Raw genomic sequence first — 16153 nt, 5'->3', positions numbered from 1 at the left:
TCTAAGAAATCATAGCCATTGTACGGCAGTAAATGTAATAAATGATTGTGCATTAACGTCTATCGACTATTTGGGAATGAGAGGGTGTACGTGCACTCCATACATGCTATCGTTTTATACCCAGACATCTCCCGAGTTGAAAAAAAATGAAAGAAGCTTATGTGTAATTATAGTCCAAAATTGCTACTTGATTTGTACAAAGGTTCGCAGTATCGGAAATAATTAAATATCCCGTCCGTATTTATCCGTTTAATAGATATTTACTAAGACAGACCAAACAAAGACATAAAGGTTAACGGATCATACAGATCTAGTATCTGGCCTGATCGATGTTGAAAGGAACTTATCATGGCGGGACAGACTTCCGGCGACAATCCATCACGAGGCTATATTGGCGGAAGTACGTGTTTACTGAATGGTGCTGTCACCGGGGAAATCTGGACTCGTCTGATACCAGTATGTTACAACGTTATTCATGCATTTAGGTTGCCAGAAGCCATTTGTGGAATTCCACTATGGTATAAATCGCTATTCAGCTTCAGCATACACTGACAAACTTGTATTTTATTTCCTCACTTCCACACTTACATAGTCAGATTTATTTAAGGGGGGGATTAGTGAGAGTGTTCCACGGATAGAGTCCGCATAATCAACTACAATTTAGCCATGGTGAGGGTATTTCATAGAAATTCTGAAAAAAAGAGATAGGGTATCAATGGTCAGATACTCGCTATGGGACTAATAGTAAAGGCGGGCGTGAGAGGTCTGAATCGATAGTTATAACACGCGATGTAGCGTACATTAAGATCAGCATGAATTTATTAGCATTAAGTCGAATGCACACATGTAAATACCCAATGCACGAAACATGTACGGTAAAGTAAGGGAAACGTACAAAATGATGTACCAGTTGATTAAGCATGCTTATTTTCAATGACAACACTATGCAAATCTAGGTCAGACGACATCTTACTTATAAATCTAGGTCACAGCGACATCTTACCTAAAATCTGGGTCACAGTGACATTTTACCTAAAATCTAGATCACAACGACATCATACCTAAAATCTAGGTCACATCGACATCGTACCTAAAATTCTTGTTCAAACCGGTGATAAATGTAAAACGACAATAGCATGACACATCAAGGGCAATTAACAAATCCACAACTGCACAGAAATATAGGTAATGTGTCCCTGATGATCGCCGTAACATTATAAATGTATTTTAGGTTCTAATGGATTTTAGATTCTTAAGAACAGGAACATCACGACCATAAGGCTAATACAGCTTAAGATAATCTTCCTATACTTATTATTAATGAAGCAATTATTTCTTCATTTAGCTCAAAGTTAAACCGTCTTGCTATGATGTGATCGTTTATTTGAATATTTTTAAGCATTTCAAACTTTTGTGAAAATCCGCTACATAACCCAATGAAGTTAAGAAATAGTTACATCGATGCTTATAATTAATTTTTCAGACTACTTGATAACACAAAATACGTTTAAACGTACGATTCTATTGATTTTCTAAACGATTATTTTTCTAAATCAATACGCAACGTCAACGTCTCTATTGTGACGTCGTGATTACGTCGGGTTTTTCGCGCCATTATCGGAATTTTTCTTCATAGTATATGAAGAAAAACAAATCTGCCAATTAGAAAATCGGATTTAGTATGAAAACAAATGAAAATTTATTACTATTATGTAATTAAGTGTTTGTATATTTACGTTGTGGTTTTGATAATTTTTTAACCACTGAAAAAACTGTCAGGAATGGTATGGCAGGTATAACCAAAGGCATTTATTTAGATAACCTGGCACTAATTCGTTTGTACATTGAAGGAGTGTCTGTATAAGAATACATCATATGTTTGCCTCCTGGTATAAATACAGTAACTAACACTCTTGAGCTTTTCATCTACTATCTTACACCTAGTTTGTCCAAGTCCACATGTTGTCTGTAAAGTGAGACAACGTTTGGATGTGATTGTTCTAAGACTAGAACTTAACCACCTGTGTTTGTGTGTATAAAACATACCATTAAACTGTATAGTGTACAAGTGGATGTCAATTAAAATGATTACAAAATCTTAGAAAAAACAAGTTTATTCAATAAAGTTAACATGAATTAGATGGTAAGTGTTTTTGCGAAAAGAATGGGTTATCAAAGATAGGTGGTAATCTCGATTGTAAGCGTACTTGTGAACTAGATGATCAAGTAGATGTTTGTATGTAAGGCATGAAGACAGAACCCAGACAAGTAATTACGTCTCTCCTTTCACCCGTCACGTCTCTCTACAGCGTAACCGACTGTTCCTGTCACTGTGGAACAATGCCATTGTGATAGCTAAATATACATATAACACTTGTTATCAAATACACTTGTCAACACGAGTTGGTATGCAGAGAAGTAAGTGTAAAAGTTTGTCTGATATTTATTTCATTGTCTGATTACTTTTGTACCATTTTATTTTATTAAATGTATTAATTTGTATAACCTCAATTGCATTACAGAAACCTCGACAAATGAAACCCTTGAAGCAGACGACACGGAGACAGGACAGTAATTACACAATTGTGTTAAAGAGGCGAGGTTGTGTAAATGCCTACATTAAAACTCCGATGAAAATTTTAAGTTAACACATATAAAACAGGCTCTCAATATACGTTTTTGTAAATCTAATGGTTATCAAAAAAATTGATTTACATAAAAGACTGAATTTCCCCATTGAAAATAAAGATCGGCAGCTGTGTGATTTGAAGGAACTGTTTGATGATTAGATTTTGGTTGTTTATCTTGTATTTGTATTCATTGGTAATATTCAATTTATGATCTTATAGAAATGTTACATATCACGTCCGTGTTTATAGGTTTTGAAGAAATATAAGTTTAATTATTTGTGATAACTACTAGTATTCTCTCAGCTTATTGGTCAACGTAGAATAGTACTCATCAAACTGTTCACATTCAAACATTATTTGGACAATGAAAACCAAATCTCAAAGCAACGTTCCTTTCAATAGGCATTGGAAAGCAAGATGACTGTTGGTAAAAGAAGTTTAACATTACAACCACAACAATACTATTGTTTATTAAAGTGTCATAAACCATATTTACGATTTATAATATATGATACTTGGTCATAAAATAACAAGAATAGTGTGTTAAATACGTACCTGGGTATGATCATTGTAGAGGAGCTGTCTGAAAACAACAGTTTGAATTAAAATCTATTGCATTGACTTTAAGATGTAAAGCAAATTTAATGAAACATTTATTCAGGGCAATAAAAATAGCACACCTTGCGCTTCCCCAAGGGTATGGGGTATCCCTACCAGCGAGGTCCACTCAATATGTTGAGTTTCCCTAGGGTATGGGGTATCCCTACCAGCGAGGTCCACTCAATATGTTGAGTTTCCCTAGGGAATGGGATATCCCTACCAGCGAGGTCCGCTAAATATGTTGAGTTTCCCTAGGTCATGGGGTACCCCTACCAGCGAGGTCCACTCAATATGTTGAGTTTCCCTAAGGTATGGGGTATCCCTACCAGCGAGGTCCTCTAAATATGTTGAGTTTCCCTAGGTCATGGGGTACCCCTACCAGCGAGGTCCACTCAATATGTTGAGTTTCCCTAGGGTATGGGGTATCCCTACCAGTGAGGTCCACTCAATATGTTGAGTTTCCCTAAGGTATGGGGTATCCCTACCAGCGAGGTCCACTCAATATGTTTAGTTTTCCTAGGGTATGGGGTATCCCTACCAGCGAGGTCCACTCAATATATTGAGTTTCCCTAGGGTATGGGGTATCCCTACCAGCGAGGTCCACTCAATATGTTGATTTTCCCTAGGGTATGGGGTATCCCTACCAGCGAGGTCCACTCAATATGTTGAGTTTCCTTAAGGGTATTGGGTATCCCTACCAGAGAGGTCCACTCAATATGTTGAGTTTCCCTAGGGTATGGGGTATCTCTACCAGCGAGGTCCGCTCAATATGTTGAGTTTCCTTAGGGTATGGGGTATCCCTACCAGCGAGGTCCACTCAATATGTTGAGTTTCCTTAGGGTATGGGGTATCCCTACCAGCGAGGTCCACTCAATATGTTGAGTTTCCCTAGGGTATGGGGTATCCCTACCAGCGAGGTCCACTCAATATGTTGACTTTCCCTAGGGTATGGGGTATCCCTACCAGCGAGGTCCACTCAATATGTTGAGTTTCCCTAGGGTATGGGGTATCCCTACCAGCCAGGTCCACTCAATATGTTGAGTTTCCTTAAGGGTATTGGGTAACCCTACCCGCGAGGTCCGCTCAATATGTTGAGTTTCCCTAGGGTATGGGTTATCCCTACCAGCTCAATATGCGTCATCTAGTGTATAGTGGCTAGTGTACTTATATCTCTAAAATATTTTAGTGTGGAATACACTCCTTTATATTTAAGGTATTTTCCTAGTGAGGAAGACACTTTTATTATATTTAAAAGATTTATCCTAGTGTGGAAGACACTTTTATGTATCTAAAAGATTTATCTCTAGTATGGAAGACACACTTTTATATTTAAAAGATTTTCCCCAGATAATATTTAGTAACAACTATACCCACAAGATTAAAGCTGTATTATGACTTTCAGCCGTAATTCCTCTGCTGACATTATAAACTGCAGCATTGATTCACATTAAAAACTACATTACAAATGTAAATAATTACAATGGAATTTATCCTGTACACAATTATGTACATTTGTGGTCGTTCAAGTAATAGAACCACACGTTTGTGTAGCTTCCGATTTCAAAAGCTTGGAGCAGGAATTAAAATTGAAAAGTACTTTTCGTTTTGTCTGACTAATTTTATGTATACATCTGGTATCCAATCTGATCAATCAATGGTCTCTAACTTTGTAATTTTATGTATACATCTGGTATCCAATCTGATCAATCAATGGTCTCTAACTTTGTAATTTTATGTATACATCTGGTATCCAATCTGATCAATCAATGGTCTCTAACTTTGTAATTTTATGTATACATCTGGTATCCAATCTGATCAATCAATGGTCTCTAACTTTGCAATTTTATGTATACATCTGGTATCCAATCTGATCAATCAATGGTCTCTAACTTTGTAATTGTATGTATACATCTGGTATCCAATCTGATCAATCAATGGTCTCTAACTTTGTAATTTTATGTATACATCTGGTATCCAATCTGATCAATCAATGGTCTCTAACTTTGTAATTTTATGTATACATCTGGTATCCAATCTGATCAATCAATGGTCTCTAACTTTGTAATTGTATGTATACATCTGGTATCCAATCTGATCAATCAATGGTCTCTAACTTTGTAATTGTATGTATACATCTGGTAATCCAATCTGATCAATCAATGGTCTCTAACTTTGTAATTGTATGTATACATCTGGTATCCAATCTGATCAATCAATGGTCTCTAACTTTGTAATTGTATGTATACATCTGGTATCCAATCTGATCAATCAATGGTCTCTAACTTTGTAATTGTATGTATACATCTGGTATCCAATCTGATCAATCAATGGTCTCTAACTTTGTAATTGTATGTATACATCTGGTATCCAATCTGATCAATCAATGGTCTCTAACTTTGTAATTGTATGTATACATCTGGTATCCAATCTGATCAATCAATGGTCTCTAACTTTGTAATTGTATGTATACATCTGGTATCCAATCTGATCAATCAATGGTCTCTAACTTTGTAATTGTATGTATACATCTGGTATCCAATCTGATCAATCAATGGTCTCTAACTTTGTAATTGTATGTATACATCTGGTATCCAATCTGATCAATCAATGGTCTCTAACTTTGTAATTTTATGTATACATCTGGTATCCAATCTGATCAATCAATGGTCTCTAACTTTGTAATTGTATGTATACATCGGGTATCCAATCTGATCAATCAATGGTCTCTAACTTTGTAATTGTATGTATACATCTGGTATCCAATCTGATCAACCAATGGTCTCTAACTTTGTAATTGTATGTATACATCTGGTATCCAATCTGATCAATCAATGGTCTCTAACTTTGTAATTGTATGTATACATCTGGTATCCAATCTGATCAATCAATGGTCTCTAACTTTGTAATTTTATGTATACATCTGGTATCCAATCTCATCAATCAATGGTCTCTAACTTTGTAATTGTATGTATACATCTGGTATCCAATCTGATCAATCAATGGTCTCTAACTTTGTAATTGTACGTATACATCTGGTATCCAATCTGATCAATCAATGGTCTCTAACTTTGTAATTTTATGTATACATCTGGTATCCAATCTGATCAATCAATGGTCTCTAACTTTGTAATTGTATGTATACATCTGGTATCCAATCTGATCAATCAATGGTCTCTAACTTTGTAATTGTATGTATACATCTGGTATCCAATCTGATCAACCAATGGTCTCTAACTTTGTAATTGTATGTATACATCTGGTATCCAATCTGATCAATCAATGGTCTCTAACTTTGTAATTGTATGTATACATCTGGTATCCAATCTGATCAATCAATGGTCTCTAACTTTGTAATTGTATGTATACATCTGGTATCCAATCTCATCAATCAATGGTCTCTAACTTTGTAATTGTATGTATACATCTGGTATCCAATCTGATCAATCAATGGTCTCTAACTTTGTAATTGTACGTATACATCTGGTATCCAATCTGATCAATCAATGGTCTCTAACTTTGTAATTGTATGTATACATCTGGTATCCAATCTGATCAATCAATGGTCTCTAACTTTGTAATTGTATGTATACATCTGGTATCCAATCTCATCAATCAATGGTCTCTAACTTTGTAATTGTATGTATACATCTGGTATCCAATCTCATCAATCAATGGTCTCTAACTTAATAAGCTGATGTTTTCATCTTATGTTTAATTGAGAACGTTGAATCTATAGTTTCAAACAAACTCATATCTTTTATCATTTTTAAAGTCCCCCAGGATTGTTTTGAATGACCATTAAAATGGTAGTAAATTATGCAAAATAATAAAACGTTAGTTTCATAAAAAGGACTCAGTTTTAGGCTACAAAAGCCAGAGTGGAATCATTCAACTACTCTTTATAGAACCTACATCAGTTACAAGCACTTTGTGATCATGATCTTTCTCAGATAAGTGTTTGAAAGTGTTTTTAACACTCTAACGAATGATAAAACATAGCGTTTTAATTTGTCCCTGGCGATATTAAAACAGAATGAGTACAAGAAAAACAATGTGAGAACAATGGATCATTTAAGATAACAAAAGGTTGAGTAAATGTCAGTCGTCAGTTAAACTCATAGGTTGTGTTAAGTTGGAATATCTATTTATCGATGAGCATGGGGAACAGTTGCTACTTCATTTGTTGTTAACTCGTAGTATTAGTATTGTAATGGTAAACAACATTTGACTGCATGACATGTAACATATATTTATAAATAAATAAATTCTCGGCTTAGAAAGCTATTGATTGACATGCGTATGTCTATGCGTCTTATATAAAGCCTCCTCAAATACAATTTAACAACATGGATGTATTATTTAGAATACGACGTTTAAATGTTTTAACAAGAGAAGAAAAAACAGAGGGAGATTTACTTGTACATAATCAAATGTAACGCGGTTAATGTCAGTAGTGTGTAGCCAGCGGGGATCGCACCTGTGACCGTAGGATGTCGTTCTACATTCTCCCTCAGCAACCTTTTACAGATTTCAGAACAAAAGTAAACCTTGTACAGTTTCATTACATACGTAGGTGTTATAAGTTGTTGTAACAATCTCAGTTGTCAATAATACACAGATTTGATGGGTTGTCGAACGCTGACACAATCCACATAGACGTATTAAAAATCATAAAACTGTTCACAATGGCAAAGGTTCACACTCTTGTCGAGGAAAGGAGAAAAGAACATGCTATTGTAGCGTGCTGGGGAGTCGTGAAATAGATCGACACAGACAAAAAACAAATATCCAGAAGTATTTCAAATATTTAAAATCATGGCCGCGATGTGATGAAAAAGCAGCAACCTCGTACAAATTGCCTCCCTGCTTTATCAGAACAGCAGGATTGAAATCCTAGAAATCCTAGATACGCACATTGATGAAAGTGTTTGATAACATACGAAATAATGATAACTCATTGGCCTGATTTATCTTTGGTGAAATTACGGCACGTGTTAAGACCGTAGGTGTGAACAAAGAAAGTAGTTAATAACAATGAAAGTAGAGCTTGTTAATAGGCAACTCATCAATACGTCTGCGTAAAGTTGACTTTTTGTAAGCGATAACGGAGGAAGATCTACATTTGCTGAGCATAATAGTTCCATGTTTAGCTATAAGTGCTGGCTAGATTTATGACGTCATGTCTAAATACTACACTTGAGTATTACCTAATTTGTAACGTCATGTCCATATGTTATTCTTGATAAGTACTTCATTTGAAACGTCATATCCAAATATTACACTTGATTAGTACTTCATTTGTAACGCCATGTCAAAATATTACACTCGATGAGTACTTCATTTGTAACGTCATGTCCAAATATTACACTCGATTAGTACTTTATTTGTAACGTCATGTCCAAATATTACACTCGATTAGTACTTCATTTGTAACGTCATGTCCAAATATTACACTCGATAAGTACTTCATTTGTAACGTCATGTCAAAATACTACACTTGATTAGTACTTCATTTGTAACGTCATGTCCAAATATTACACTCGATAAGTACTTCATTTGTAGCGTCATGTCCAAATATTACACTTGATTAGTACTTCATTTGTAACGTCATGTCCAAATATTACACTTAATTAGTACTTCATTTGTAACGTCATGTCCAAATATTACACTCGATAAGTACTTCAATTGTAACGTCATGTCCAAATATTACACTTGATTAGTACTTCATTTGTAACGCCATGTCCAAATATTACACTTGATTAGTACTTCATTTGTAACGTACGTCATGTCCAAATATTACACTTGATTAGTACTTCATTTGTAACGTCATGTCCAACTATTACACTTGATTAGTACTTCATTTGTAACGTCATGTCCAAATATTACACTTGATTAGTACTTCATTTGTAACGTCATGTCCAAATATTACACTTGATTAGTACTTCATTTGTAACGTCATGTCCAAATATTACACTCGATTAGTACTTTATTTGTAACGTCATGTCAAAATACTACACTTGATTAGTACTTCATTTGTAACGTCATGTCCATTTAGTACATCACGTGGTAGAATACTGGATTCTGATTGGCTACACATATGGGTACTATTTACCATTGTGCCCGGGCAAACATATACGTACAAAGATTTTAATAAAAGATAAAACTGATAAACGTCCATGCCAGAGGAAGACTATTTACCTGCACAATAAGATTATGATATTTTTCTAGAAGAAATGTATTGAAAAGAAAATTATTTGAATACGTTTTCATTTTGCATTTTTTTCGTCGGTTGCAAAAACATTTGAATGTTCCTTTCATGAGCATTGCAATTTCAGTTATTTAAATTGCGACCTTGGTTACAAATACTTATCTTATCGCTATGCATTCTGACACTGAGTACACGAGACGGCGATCATATATAATTTCGAATTGTTTGTCAGATAATTACATGAGTAACAGTCTCAAACTATATATAATTTGAACACTATGGTCCTTATTAGTTCGGCAATAGTCATTATGTACGCAAAGTATCCAAGGTTGACGACAGATTTAGTTTGCCCCCCCCCCCCCCCCCCAGTATGTACCCGAGATAAACCGAGTTACTTCAGGCTAGGTCGTTAACCTATACGCTGTCACCAATAAACACTTTTATTTTATTTCAGATTTAATCTTTCGTATTACGGTGTAATCTTATGTAAGATTCCAAGCCCCTTTGGCGTACAGTGTCTCCATCATTCACTAGATTAGTTTACATCACCTATCTTTAAAACACCAGATAATTATTTTTGAAAATCAGCAGCAGAAATTTTCATACAAATATGGTGTTCATTCATGCGTGATAATTTTGACTTAGCATTATAATAGCATTGGCTAATGAGTATGTTCTATTTGAACCTAGCCAGGGCTGTGTCATGTTTTTATCGCACTGCGGAACTTAAACAATACATCATTATCTTCTTTTAAAACATTTGAACACAAATCGTCATTTACAAAGTTTCTTCTCAAACTATATAGGATACTTTGTTCATCGTCATATACGCTTATCAAGAAGAAAAATATTGTTTAAATCTATAACGACAGACATTATACCATTTCTTATTGAAATGAAAATGGTGAAAATAAATTTTCCAAATATCTTCAAAACTAACAAACAAAGTATTAATATAATGAAATCCACCATTCAGGATTTACATTAAAAAAGTTATTTGAACGCTTAGGTTAAAGTTTTGATTTTTCAGACTGAATTATTTCGCCTAAACTATCAAGAAAGAATAAATAATAATAAAGAAAAATAAACATATTTTTTGTGACTTTAAATCTGTATTTCGTATTGGTTAACTACTCAATAACTGAGTGGTAAAAGGCTGATAAACATAACATTAGTCCTAATGCCATCCCCAGCATGATTCTGACATCTATCATTGTAAACGTGGCTTTCTCTGTTTGTGGCCTACAGGAAGGAAATAAGAAGGCAGATGTTCCTTCATAAAACGCTTTGTAACCTGGTTCAACGGTAAATAAATGGAATCATACTAGTACAGGGGACAATGCACTTCTTAAGGTCATATGAGTACAGAAATCGAGGACGATACACTTGTAAAGGTCATGTGAGTACAGAAATCGTGGACGATACACTTGTAAAGGTCATATGAGTACAGAAATCGTGGACGATACACTTGTAAAGGTCATATGAGTACAGAAATTAAGGACGATACACTTGTAAAGGTGACATTAATACAGAAATCGTGGACGATACACTTGTAAAGGTCATGTGAGTACAGAAATCAAGGACGATACACCTGTAAAGGTCATGTGAGTACAGAAATTAAGGACGATACACTTGTAAAGGTGACATTAATACAGAAATCGTGGACGATACACTTGTAAAGGTCATGTGAGTACAGAAATCAAGGACGATACACCTGTAAAGGTCATGTGAGTACAGAAATCAAGGACGATACACTTGTAAAGGTGATATTAATACAGAAATCGTGGACGATACACTTGTAAAGGTCATATTAGTACAGAAATCGTGGACGATACACTTGTAAAGGTCATGTGAGTACAGAAATCGTGGACGATACACTTGTAAAGGTCATGTGAGTACAGAAATCGTGGACGATACACTTGTAAAGGTCATGTGAGTACAGAAATCGTGGACGATACACTTGTAAAGGTGATATTAGTACAGAAATCGTGGACGATACACTTGTAAAGGTCATATGATTACAGCAATTGATGACGATACATTTTTAAAGGTCATATGAGTACAGAAATCGAGGACGATACACTTGTAAAGGTCATATGAATACAGAAATCGTGGGCGATACACTTGTAAAGGTCATATGAATACAGAAATCGTGGACGATACACTTGTAAAGGTCATATGAATACAGAAATTGTGGACGCTATACTTGTAAAGGTCATATGAATACAGAAATTGTGGACGATATATTTGTAAAGGTCATATGAGTACAGAAATCGTGGACGATACACTTGTAAAGGTCATGTGAGTACAGAAATTATGGACGCTATACTTGTAAAGGTCATGTGGGAACAGTAATCGAGGACGATAATTAGTCAGACATATATATAGTTGTTCGTGTCGTCGAGATCTAGTACGTCCCTATAATATTTGACTGATGTCACCAACATTAGTCCCGGTTGCCCGGTTGCTGAAAATTTGACCACCACTATAAAATTAGACTGAGGTCATCGCTTAAATTGGGCCATTGCAGTAATATTAGACTGAGGCCACCCCAATTTGATTCAGCTGCTGAAAATTAGACTCGTCACTGAAAATTAAACCACCACTACAAAATTAGGCTGAGGTCATCAAAATAAGAAATTAAGTGTCGATAACACTGGGCATTGATTAAGCACCGCGAGAAGTTGAAATCCCCGTCGGTCGGTGACGAGTGCAGTCAGGGTTAGCATTGACCTTCACATTATTTGGATCGAGTTCAAGGCTGATAACCATTGTGACGATATTTGTATTGACCCTGGGCGATCATTAACAGATACGATTCGTTAAAACTGCTTAAGCAATACTATAAGGCTCTTTTATATATGGATATGAAGGATAGTGATATTCTACCCGAGGGTCACAAAATCTGCATAACCCATGGCTTGTCGATGATTTTAAAACAATCAAATCAAACAATTTGTAATACCGAGGGTAGAATATCCTTATCGTTCCGTTCAATATACGAAAGAGTATTTTTCTCTCATACCTCGACGTTACTTGGGAATTTTGTAGTTACGATATCCAGCCATTTTTAAATTAGTTCGAGAAAAACACGACTGCAAGTTGATTCGTTATATAAGAAAATTGCCTTATATTTTCAACGCAAATCCTACCTATAGTTTTATAGTAAAACCAGCCTAGTTTTTAAAATAAAAATTAAAAAAAAAAATTACCCAGGAAATAGTCATTTTGTTGACGTGATGTCACAAAGCTGTAGCCATGTAATACAGCCTCCTGGTGCATGGATGTATTGCACGAGGGCAAGCAGTATTACACCCGTAGGTATGAGGAATAATTGACTTGTAGTGGCTTTTTATCGGACTTATTTCAAAATGGCAGAATATCACAGCTGCTGTAAAACTTCAATAAAACGTCGAGGTACATTTCATGTATGTGAGAAAAATACTTTTTTTTATATGTGCAAGCCTGAGATTCTACATCTTGTGACTCTCGAGAAAAATATCCATATCCTTCATATTCACCTATGAGAGAGTCTTTTATAATAACTCTACCCACGAATAACCCTCATTAATGAGTTGTTTGTTACAAGTACAAGGAAGTTTCAAAGCATTTTTATACAGAAGCCCTTTTATAATTTCAGGACATGCGAGCCACGCACAAGAGCTAATTGGTTTCCGTTTGGTATCCACATGATCCTTTTAATATGATATAGAAAGCTAATCTTTAAGAACGGGAATTTATCGAATAACATGAAATATGCAAATAATGAAAACCAGGAACATGATAAGCACTAACTACATTTGAGGTTTGTGAATAGTTTTAATCTCCTTGTAATTTTATAGGCTCGGTTATAGTGAAATTTTCAAGAAGAAACGTGTTAGTTTAGACGAGTAATAATAGTAAGGTACTCTTCAGGGACGTGTTTGTGGTCCCTTATAAAGGTTTGTTTGAATATCTTTAACCAACAGTCAAATTGCGAAAATTCATTTTGGCTGGTAACTCCATTTTGGTATTGTAAGTAATGCTGATGATTTGAGCGGCACTATCTTTGAAAACACCTGGTGTGGGAGCTTTGTATTAGATCTTCTATGACAAACATCTGGTATGGGAGCTTTGTTTTAGGTCTGCTATAACAACACCTGGTGTGGGAGCTTTGTTTTAGGTCTTCTATGACAACACCTGGTGTGGGAGCTTTGTATTAGGTCTGCTATAACAACACCTGGTGTGGGAGCTTTGTTTTAGGTCTTCTATGACAACACCTGGTGTGGGAGCTTTGTATTAGGTCTTCTATGACAACACCTGGTGTGGGAGCTTTGTTTTAGGTCTGCTATAACAACACCTGGTGTGGGAGCTTTGTTTTAGGTCTTCTATGACAACACCTGGTGTGGGAGCTTTGTTTTAGGTCTTCTATGAAGCACCTGGTGAGGGAGCTTTGTATTAGGTCTTCTATGACAACACCTGGTGTGGGAGCTTTGTATTAGGTCTTCTATGACAACACCTGGTGTGGGAGCTTTGTTTTAGGTCTTCTATGAAAACACCTGGTGTGGGAGCTTTGTTTTAGGTCTTCTATGACAACATCTGGTGTGGGAGCTTTGTATTAGGTCTTCTATAACAACACCTGGTGTGGGAGCTTTGTTTTAGGTCTTCTATGAAGCACCTGGTGAGGGAGCTTTGTATTAGGTCTTCTATGACAACACCTGGTGTGGGAGCTTTGTTTTAGGTCTTCTATGACAACACCTGGTGTGGGAGCTTTGTATTAGGTCTTCTATAACAACACCTGGTGTAGGAGCTTTGTTTTAGGTCTTCTATGACAACACCTGGTGTGGGAGCTTTGTTTTAGGTCTTCTATAACAACACCTGGTGTAGGAGCTTTGTATTAGGTCTTCTATGAAAACACCTGGTGTGGGAGTTTTGTTTTAGGTCTTCTATGACAACACCTGGTGTAGGAGCTTTGTATTAGGTCTTCTATAACAACACCTGGTGTAGGAGCTTTGTATTACGTCTTCTATGAAAACACCTGGTGTGGGAGCTTTGTTTTAGGTCTTCTATGAAAACACCTGGTGTGGGAGCTTTGTTTTAGGTCTTCTATGACAACATCTGGTGTGGGAGCTTTGTATTAGGTCTTCTATGACAACACCTGGTGTGGGAGCTTTGTATTAGGTCTTCTATGACAACTCCTGGTGTGGGAGCTTTGTTTTAGGTCTTCTATAACAACACCTGGTGTAGGAGCTTTGTTTTAGGTCTTCTATGAAAACACCTGGTGTGGGAGCTTTGTTTTAGGTCTTCTATGACAACATCTGGTGTAGGAGCTTTGTATTAGATCTTCTATGACATCACCTGGTGTGCGAGCTTTGTATTACGTCTTCTATGAAAACACCTGGTGTGGGAGCTTTGTTTTAGGTCTTCTATGAAGCACCTGGTGAGGGAGCTTTGTTTTAGGTCTTCTATGACAACATCTGGTGTAGGAGCTTTGTATTAGGTCTTCTATGAAAACACCTGGTGTGGGAGCTTTGTTTTAGATCTTCTATGACAACCAGTTTGGTTTGTCAAATGTATTTGTTTAGGGTTTTGTGTGCTCATTCGTTTGAAATTCGTTTGGCCATGATACAATGTCGCCCTTACGCAAGGACGCTACAGATGGCGTCATGACAAGGTGCTAAGGGAACTGGCTGATATACTGGAGAGGGAGAGGATTAAGAAGCGGAAGCCCGCTAAGGGTTGTACATTCATCAACTTTGTACGAGGCGGGGAGAGAGGACACACTTCTTCAACTGTTCACCAGGGGGGTATCATTGACGGCGCACAGAACTGGGAGATGAGGGTCGATCTAGACAGGAGACTGTTATTCCCCGACATCATCCAGACCAATCTGCGTCCAGATATCCTCTTATGGTCAACGCAGGGAAAGAAGATGGTCATGGTGGAATTGACAGTTCCATGGGAAGAAAGATGTGAGGAGGCATTCGAGCGCAAGAAGGGGAAGTATGTAGAATTGGCAGGAGACATCAGGGCCCTAGGGTGGAGTGTTTGGGTCTTCCCAGTGGAGATCAGATGCAGAGGATTTCCTGCACATTCAACATGGAGAATGTTTGCAGCACTGGGTGTGAAGGGCAGAGACAGGAGACCAGCAGTGGACCGAATGTCAAGAACAGCAGAGAAGTCGTCCAGCTGGCTGTGGTGGAGACGACAAGACATGAGCTGGAGGCTATCCACAGACTGGCAGTGATTTGGCCAATCACTGTCGACTCGCCATCTTGAGGACGTTCCAGGTTAGGAGTCGAAACGTTCAGGGAGAGATGGATCTGGCTGATGACATCTGTGGAGCTGCAATCCAGGGATTGTATTTAGGTAATATTTTAAGTCTTTTATATAGCATAGTACCGAATGTTTGTATGGTTTCCTTATCTCAGGTCTTCAGTAATATAATCGTTGTTTTATGCCCCTCCACACATATCAAGAACAACTCAACACTAAATGAAATTGAAATGGCCACCCCAAAAAGGGTGACATTTAAATTTATTGTTAATGATCCACCATGTGGATTAAAACAAGAAATGACGATTATCAATACAAAATCAAAATCACTACAACTAAAGAATAAAATTTTATCAAAATTATGTTAGCCTAAGTGGGGTTGACCCAAAAACCGCAGGGTGGGTTAAGGGTGGGTTGAAAACTTTTCCAATATTCTAGTGCTTGAAAGGAAAATCAAAGA

At 36.6% G+C, this 16153-nt stretch overlaps 1 protein-coding gene across 1 annotated transcript; it reads left to right on the top strand.

The window, feature by feature from the left end:
• The first annotated feature begins 348 nt into the window (after window positions 1-348).
• LOC138324199 (uncharacterized) lies at window positions 349-15664 on the top strand. Its single transcript, XM_069269279.1, has 3 exons — window positions 349-456; window positions 2523-2571; window positions 15066-15664. Exons 1-3 carry the CDS (start codon window positions 349-351, stop codon window positions 15662-15664), a joined length of 756 nt encoding a protein of 251 aa, XP_069125380.1.
• Window positions 15665-16153: the final 489 nt, after the last annotated feature.

Source organism: Argopecten irradians, chromosome 5 (assembly GCF_041381155.1).
Source record: "Argopecten irradians isolate NY chromosome 5, Ai_NY, whole genome shotgun sequence".
Lineage (NCBI taxonomy): Eukaryota > Metazoa > Mollusca > Bivalvia > Pectinida > Pectinidae > Argopecten > Argopecten irradians.
Note: the sequence above shows the minus strand (reverse complement) of the source record. Positions and strands in the feature narration are given on the sequence as shown.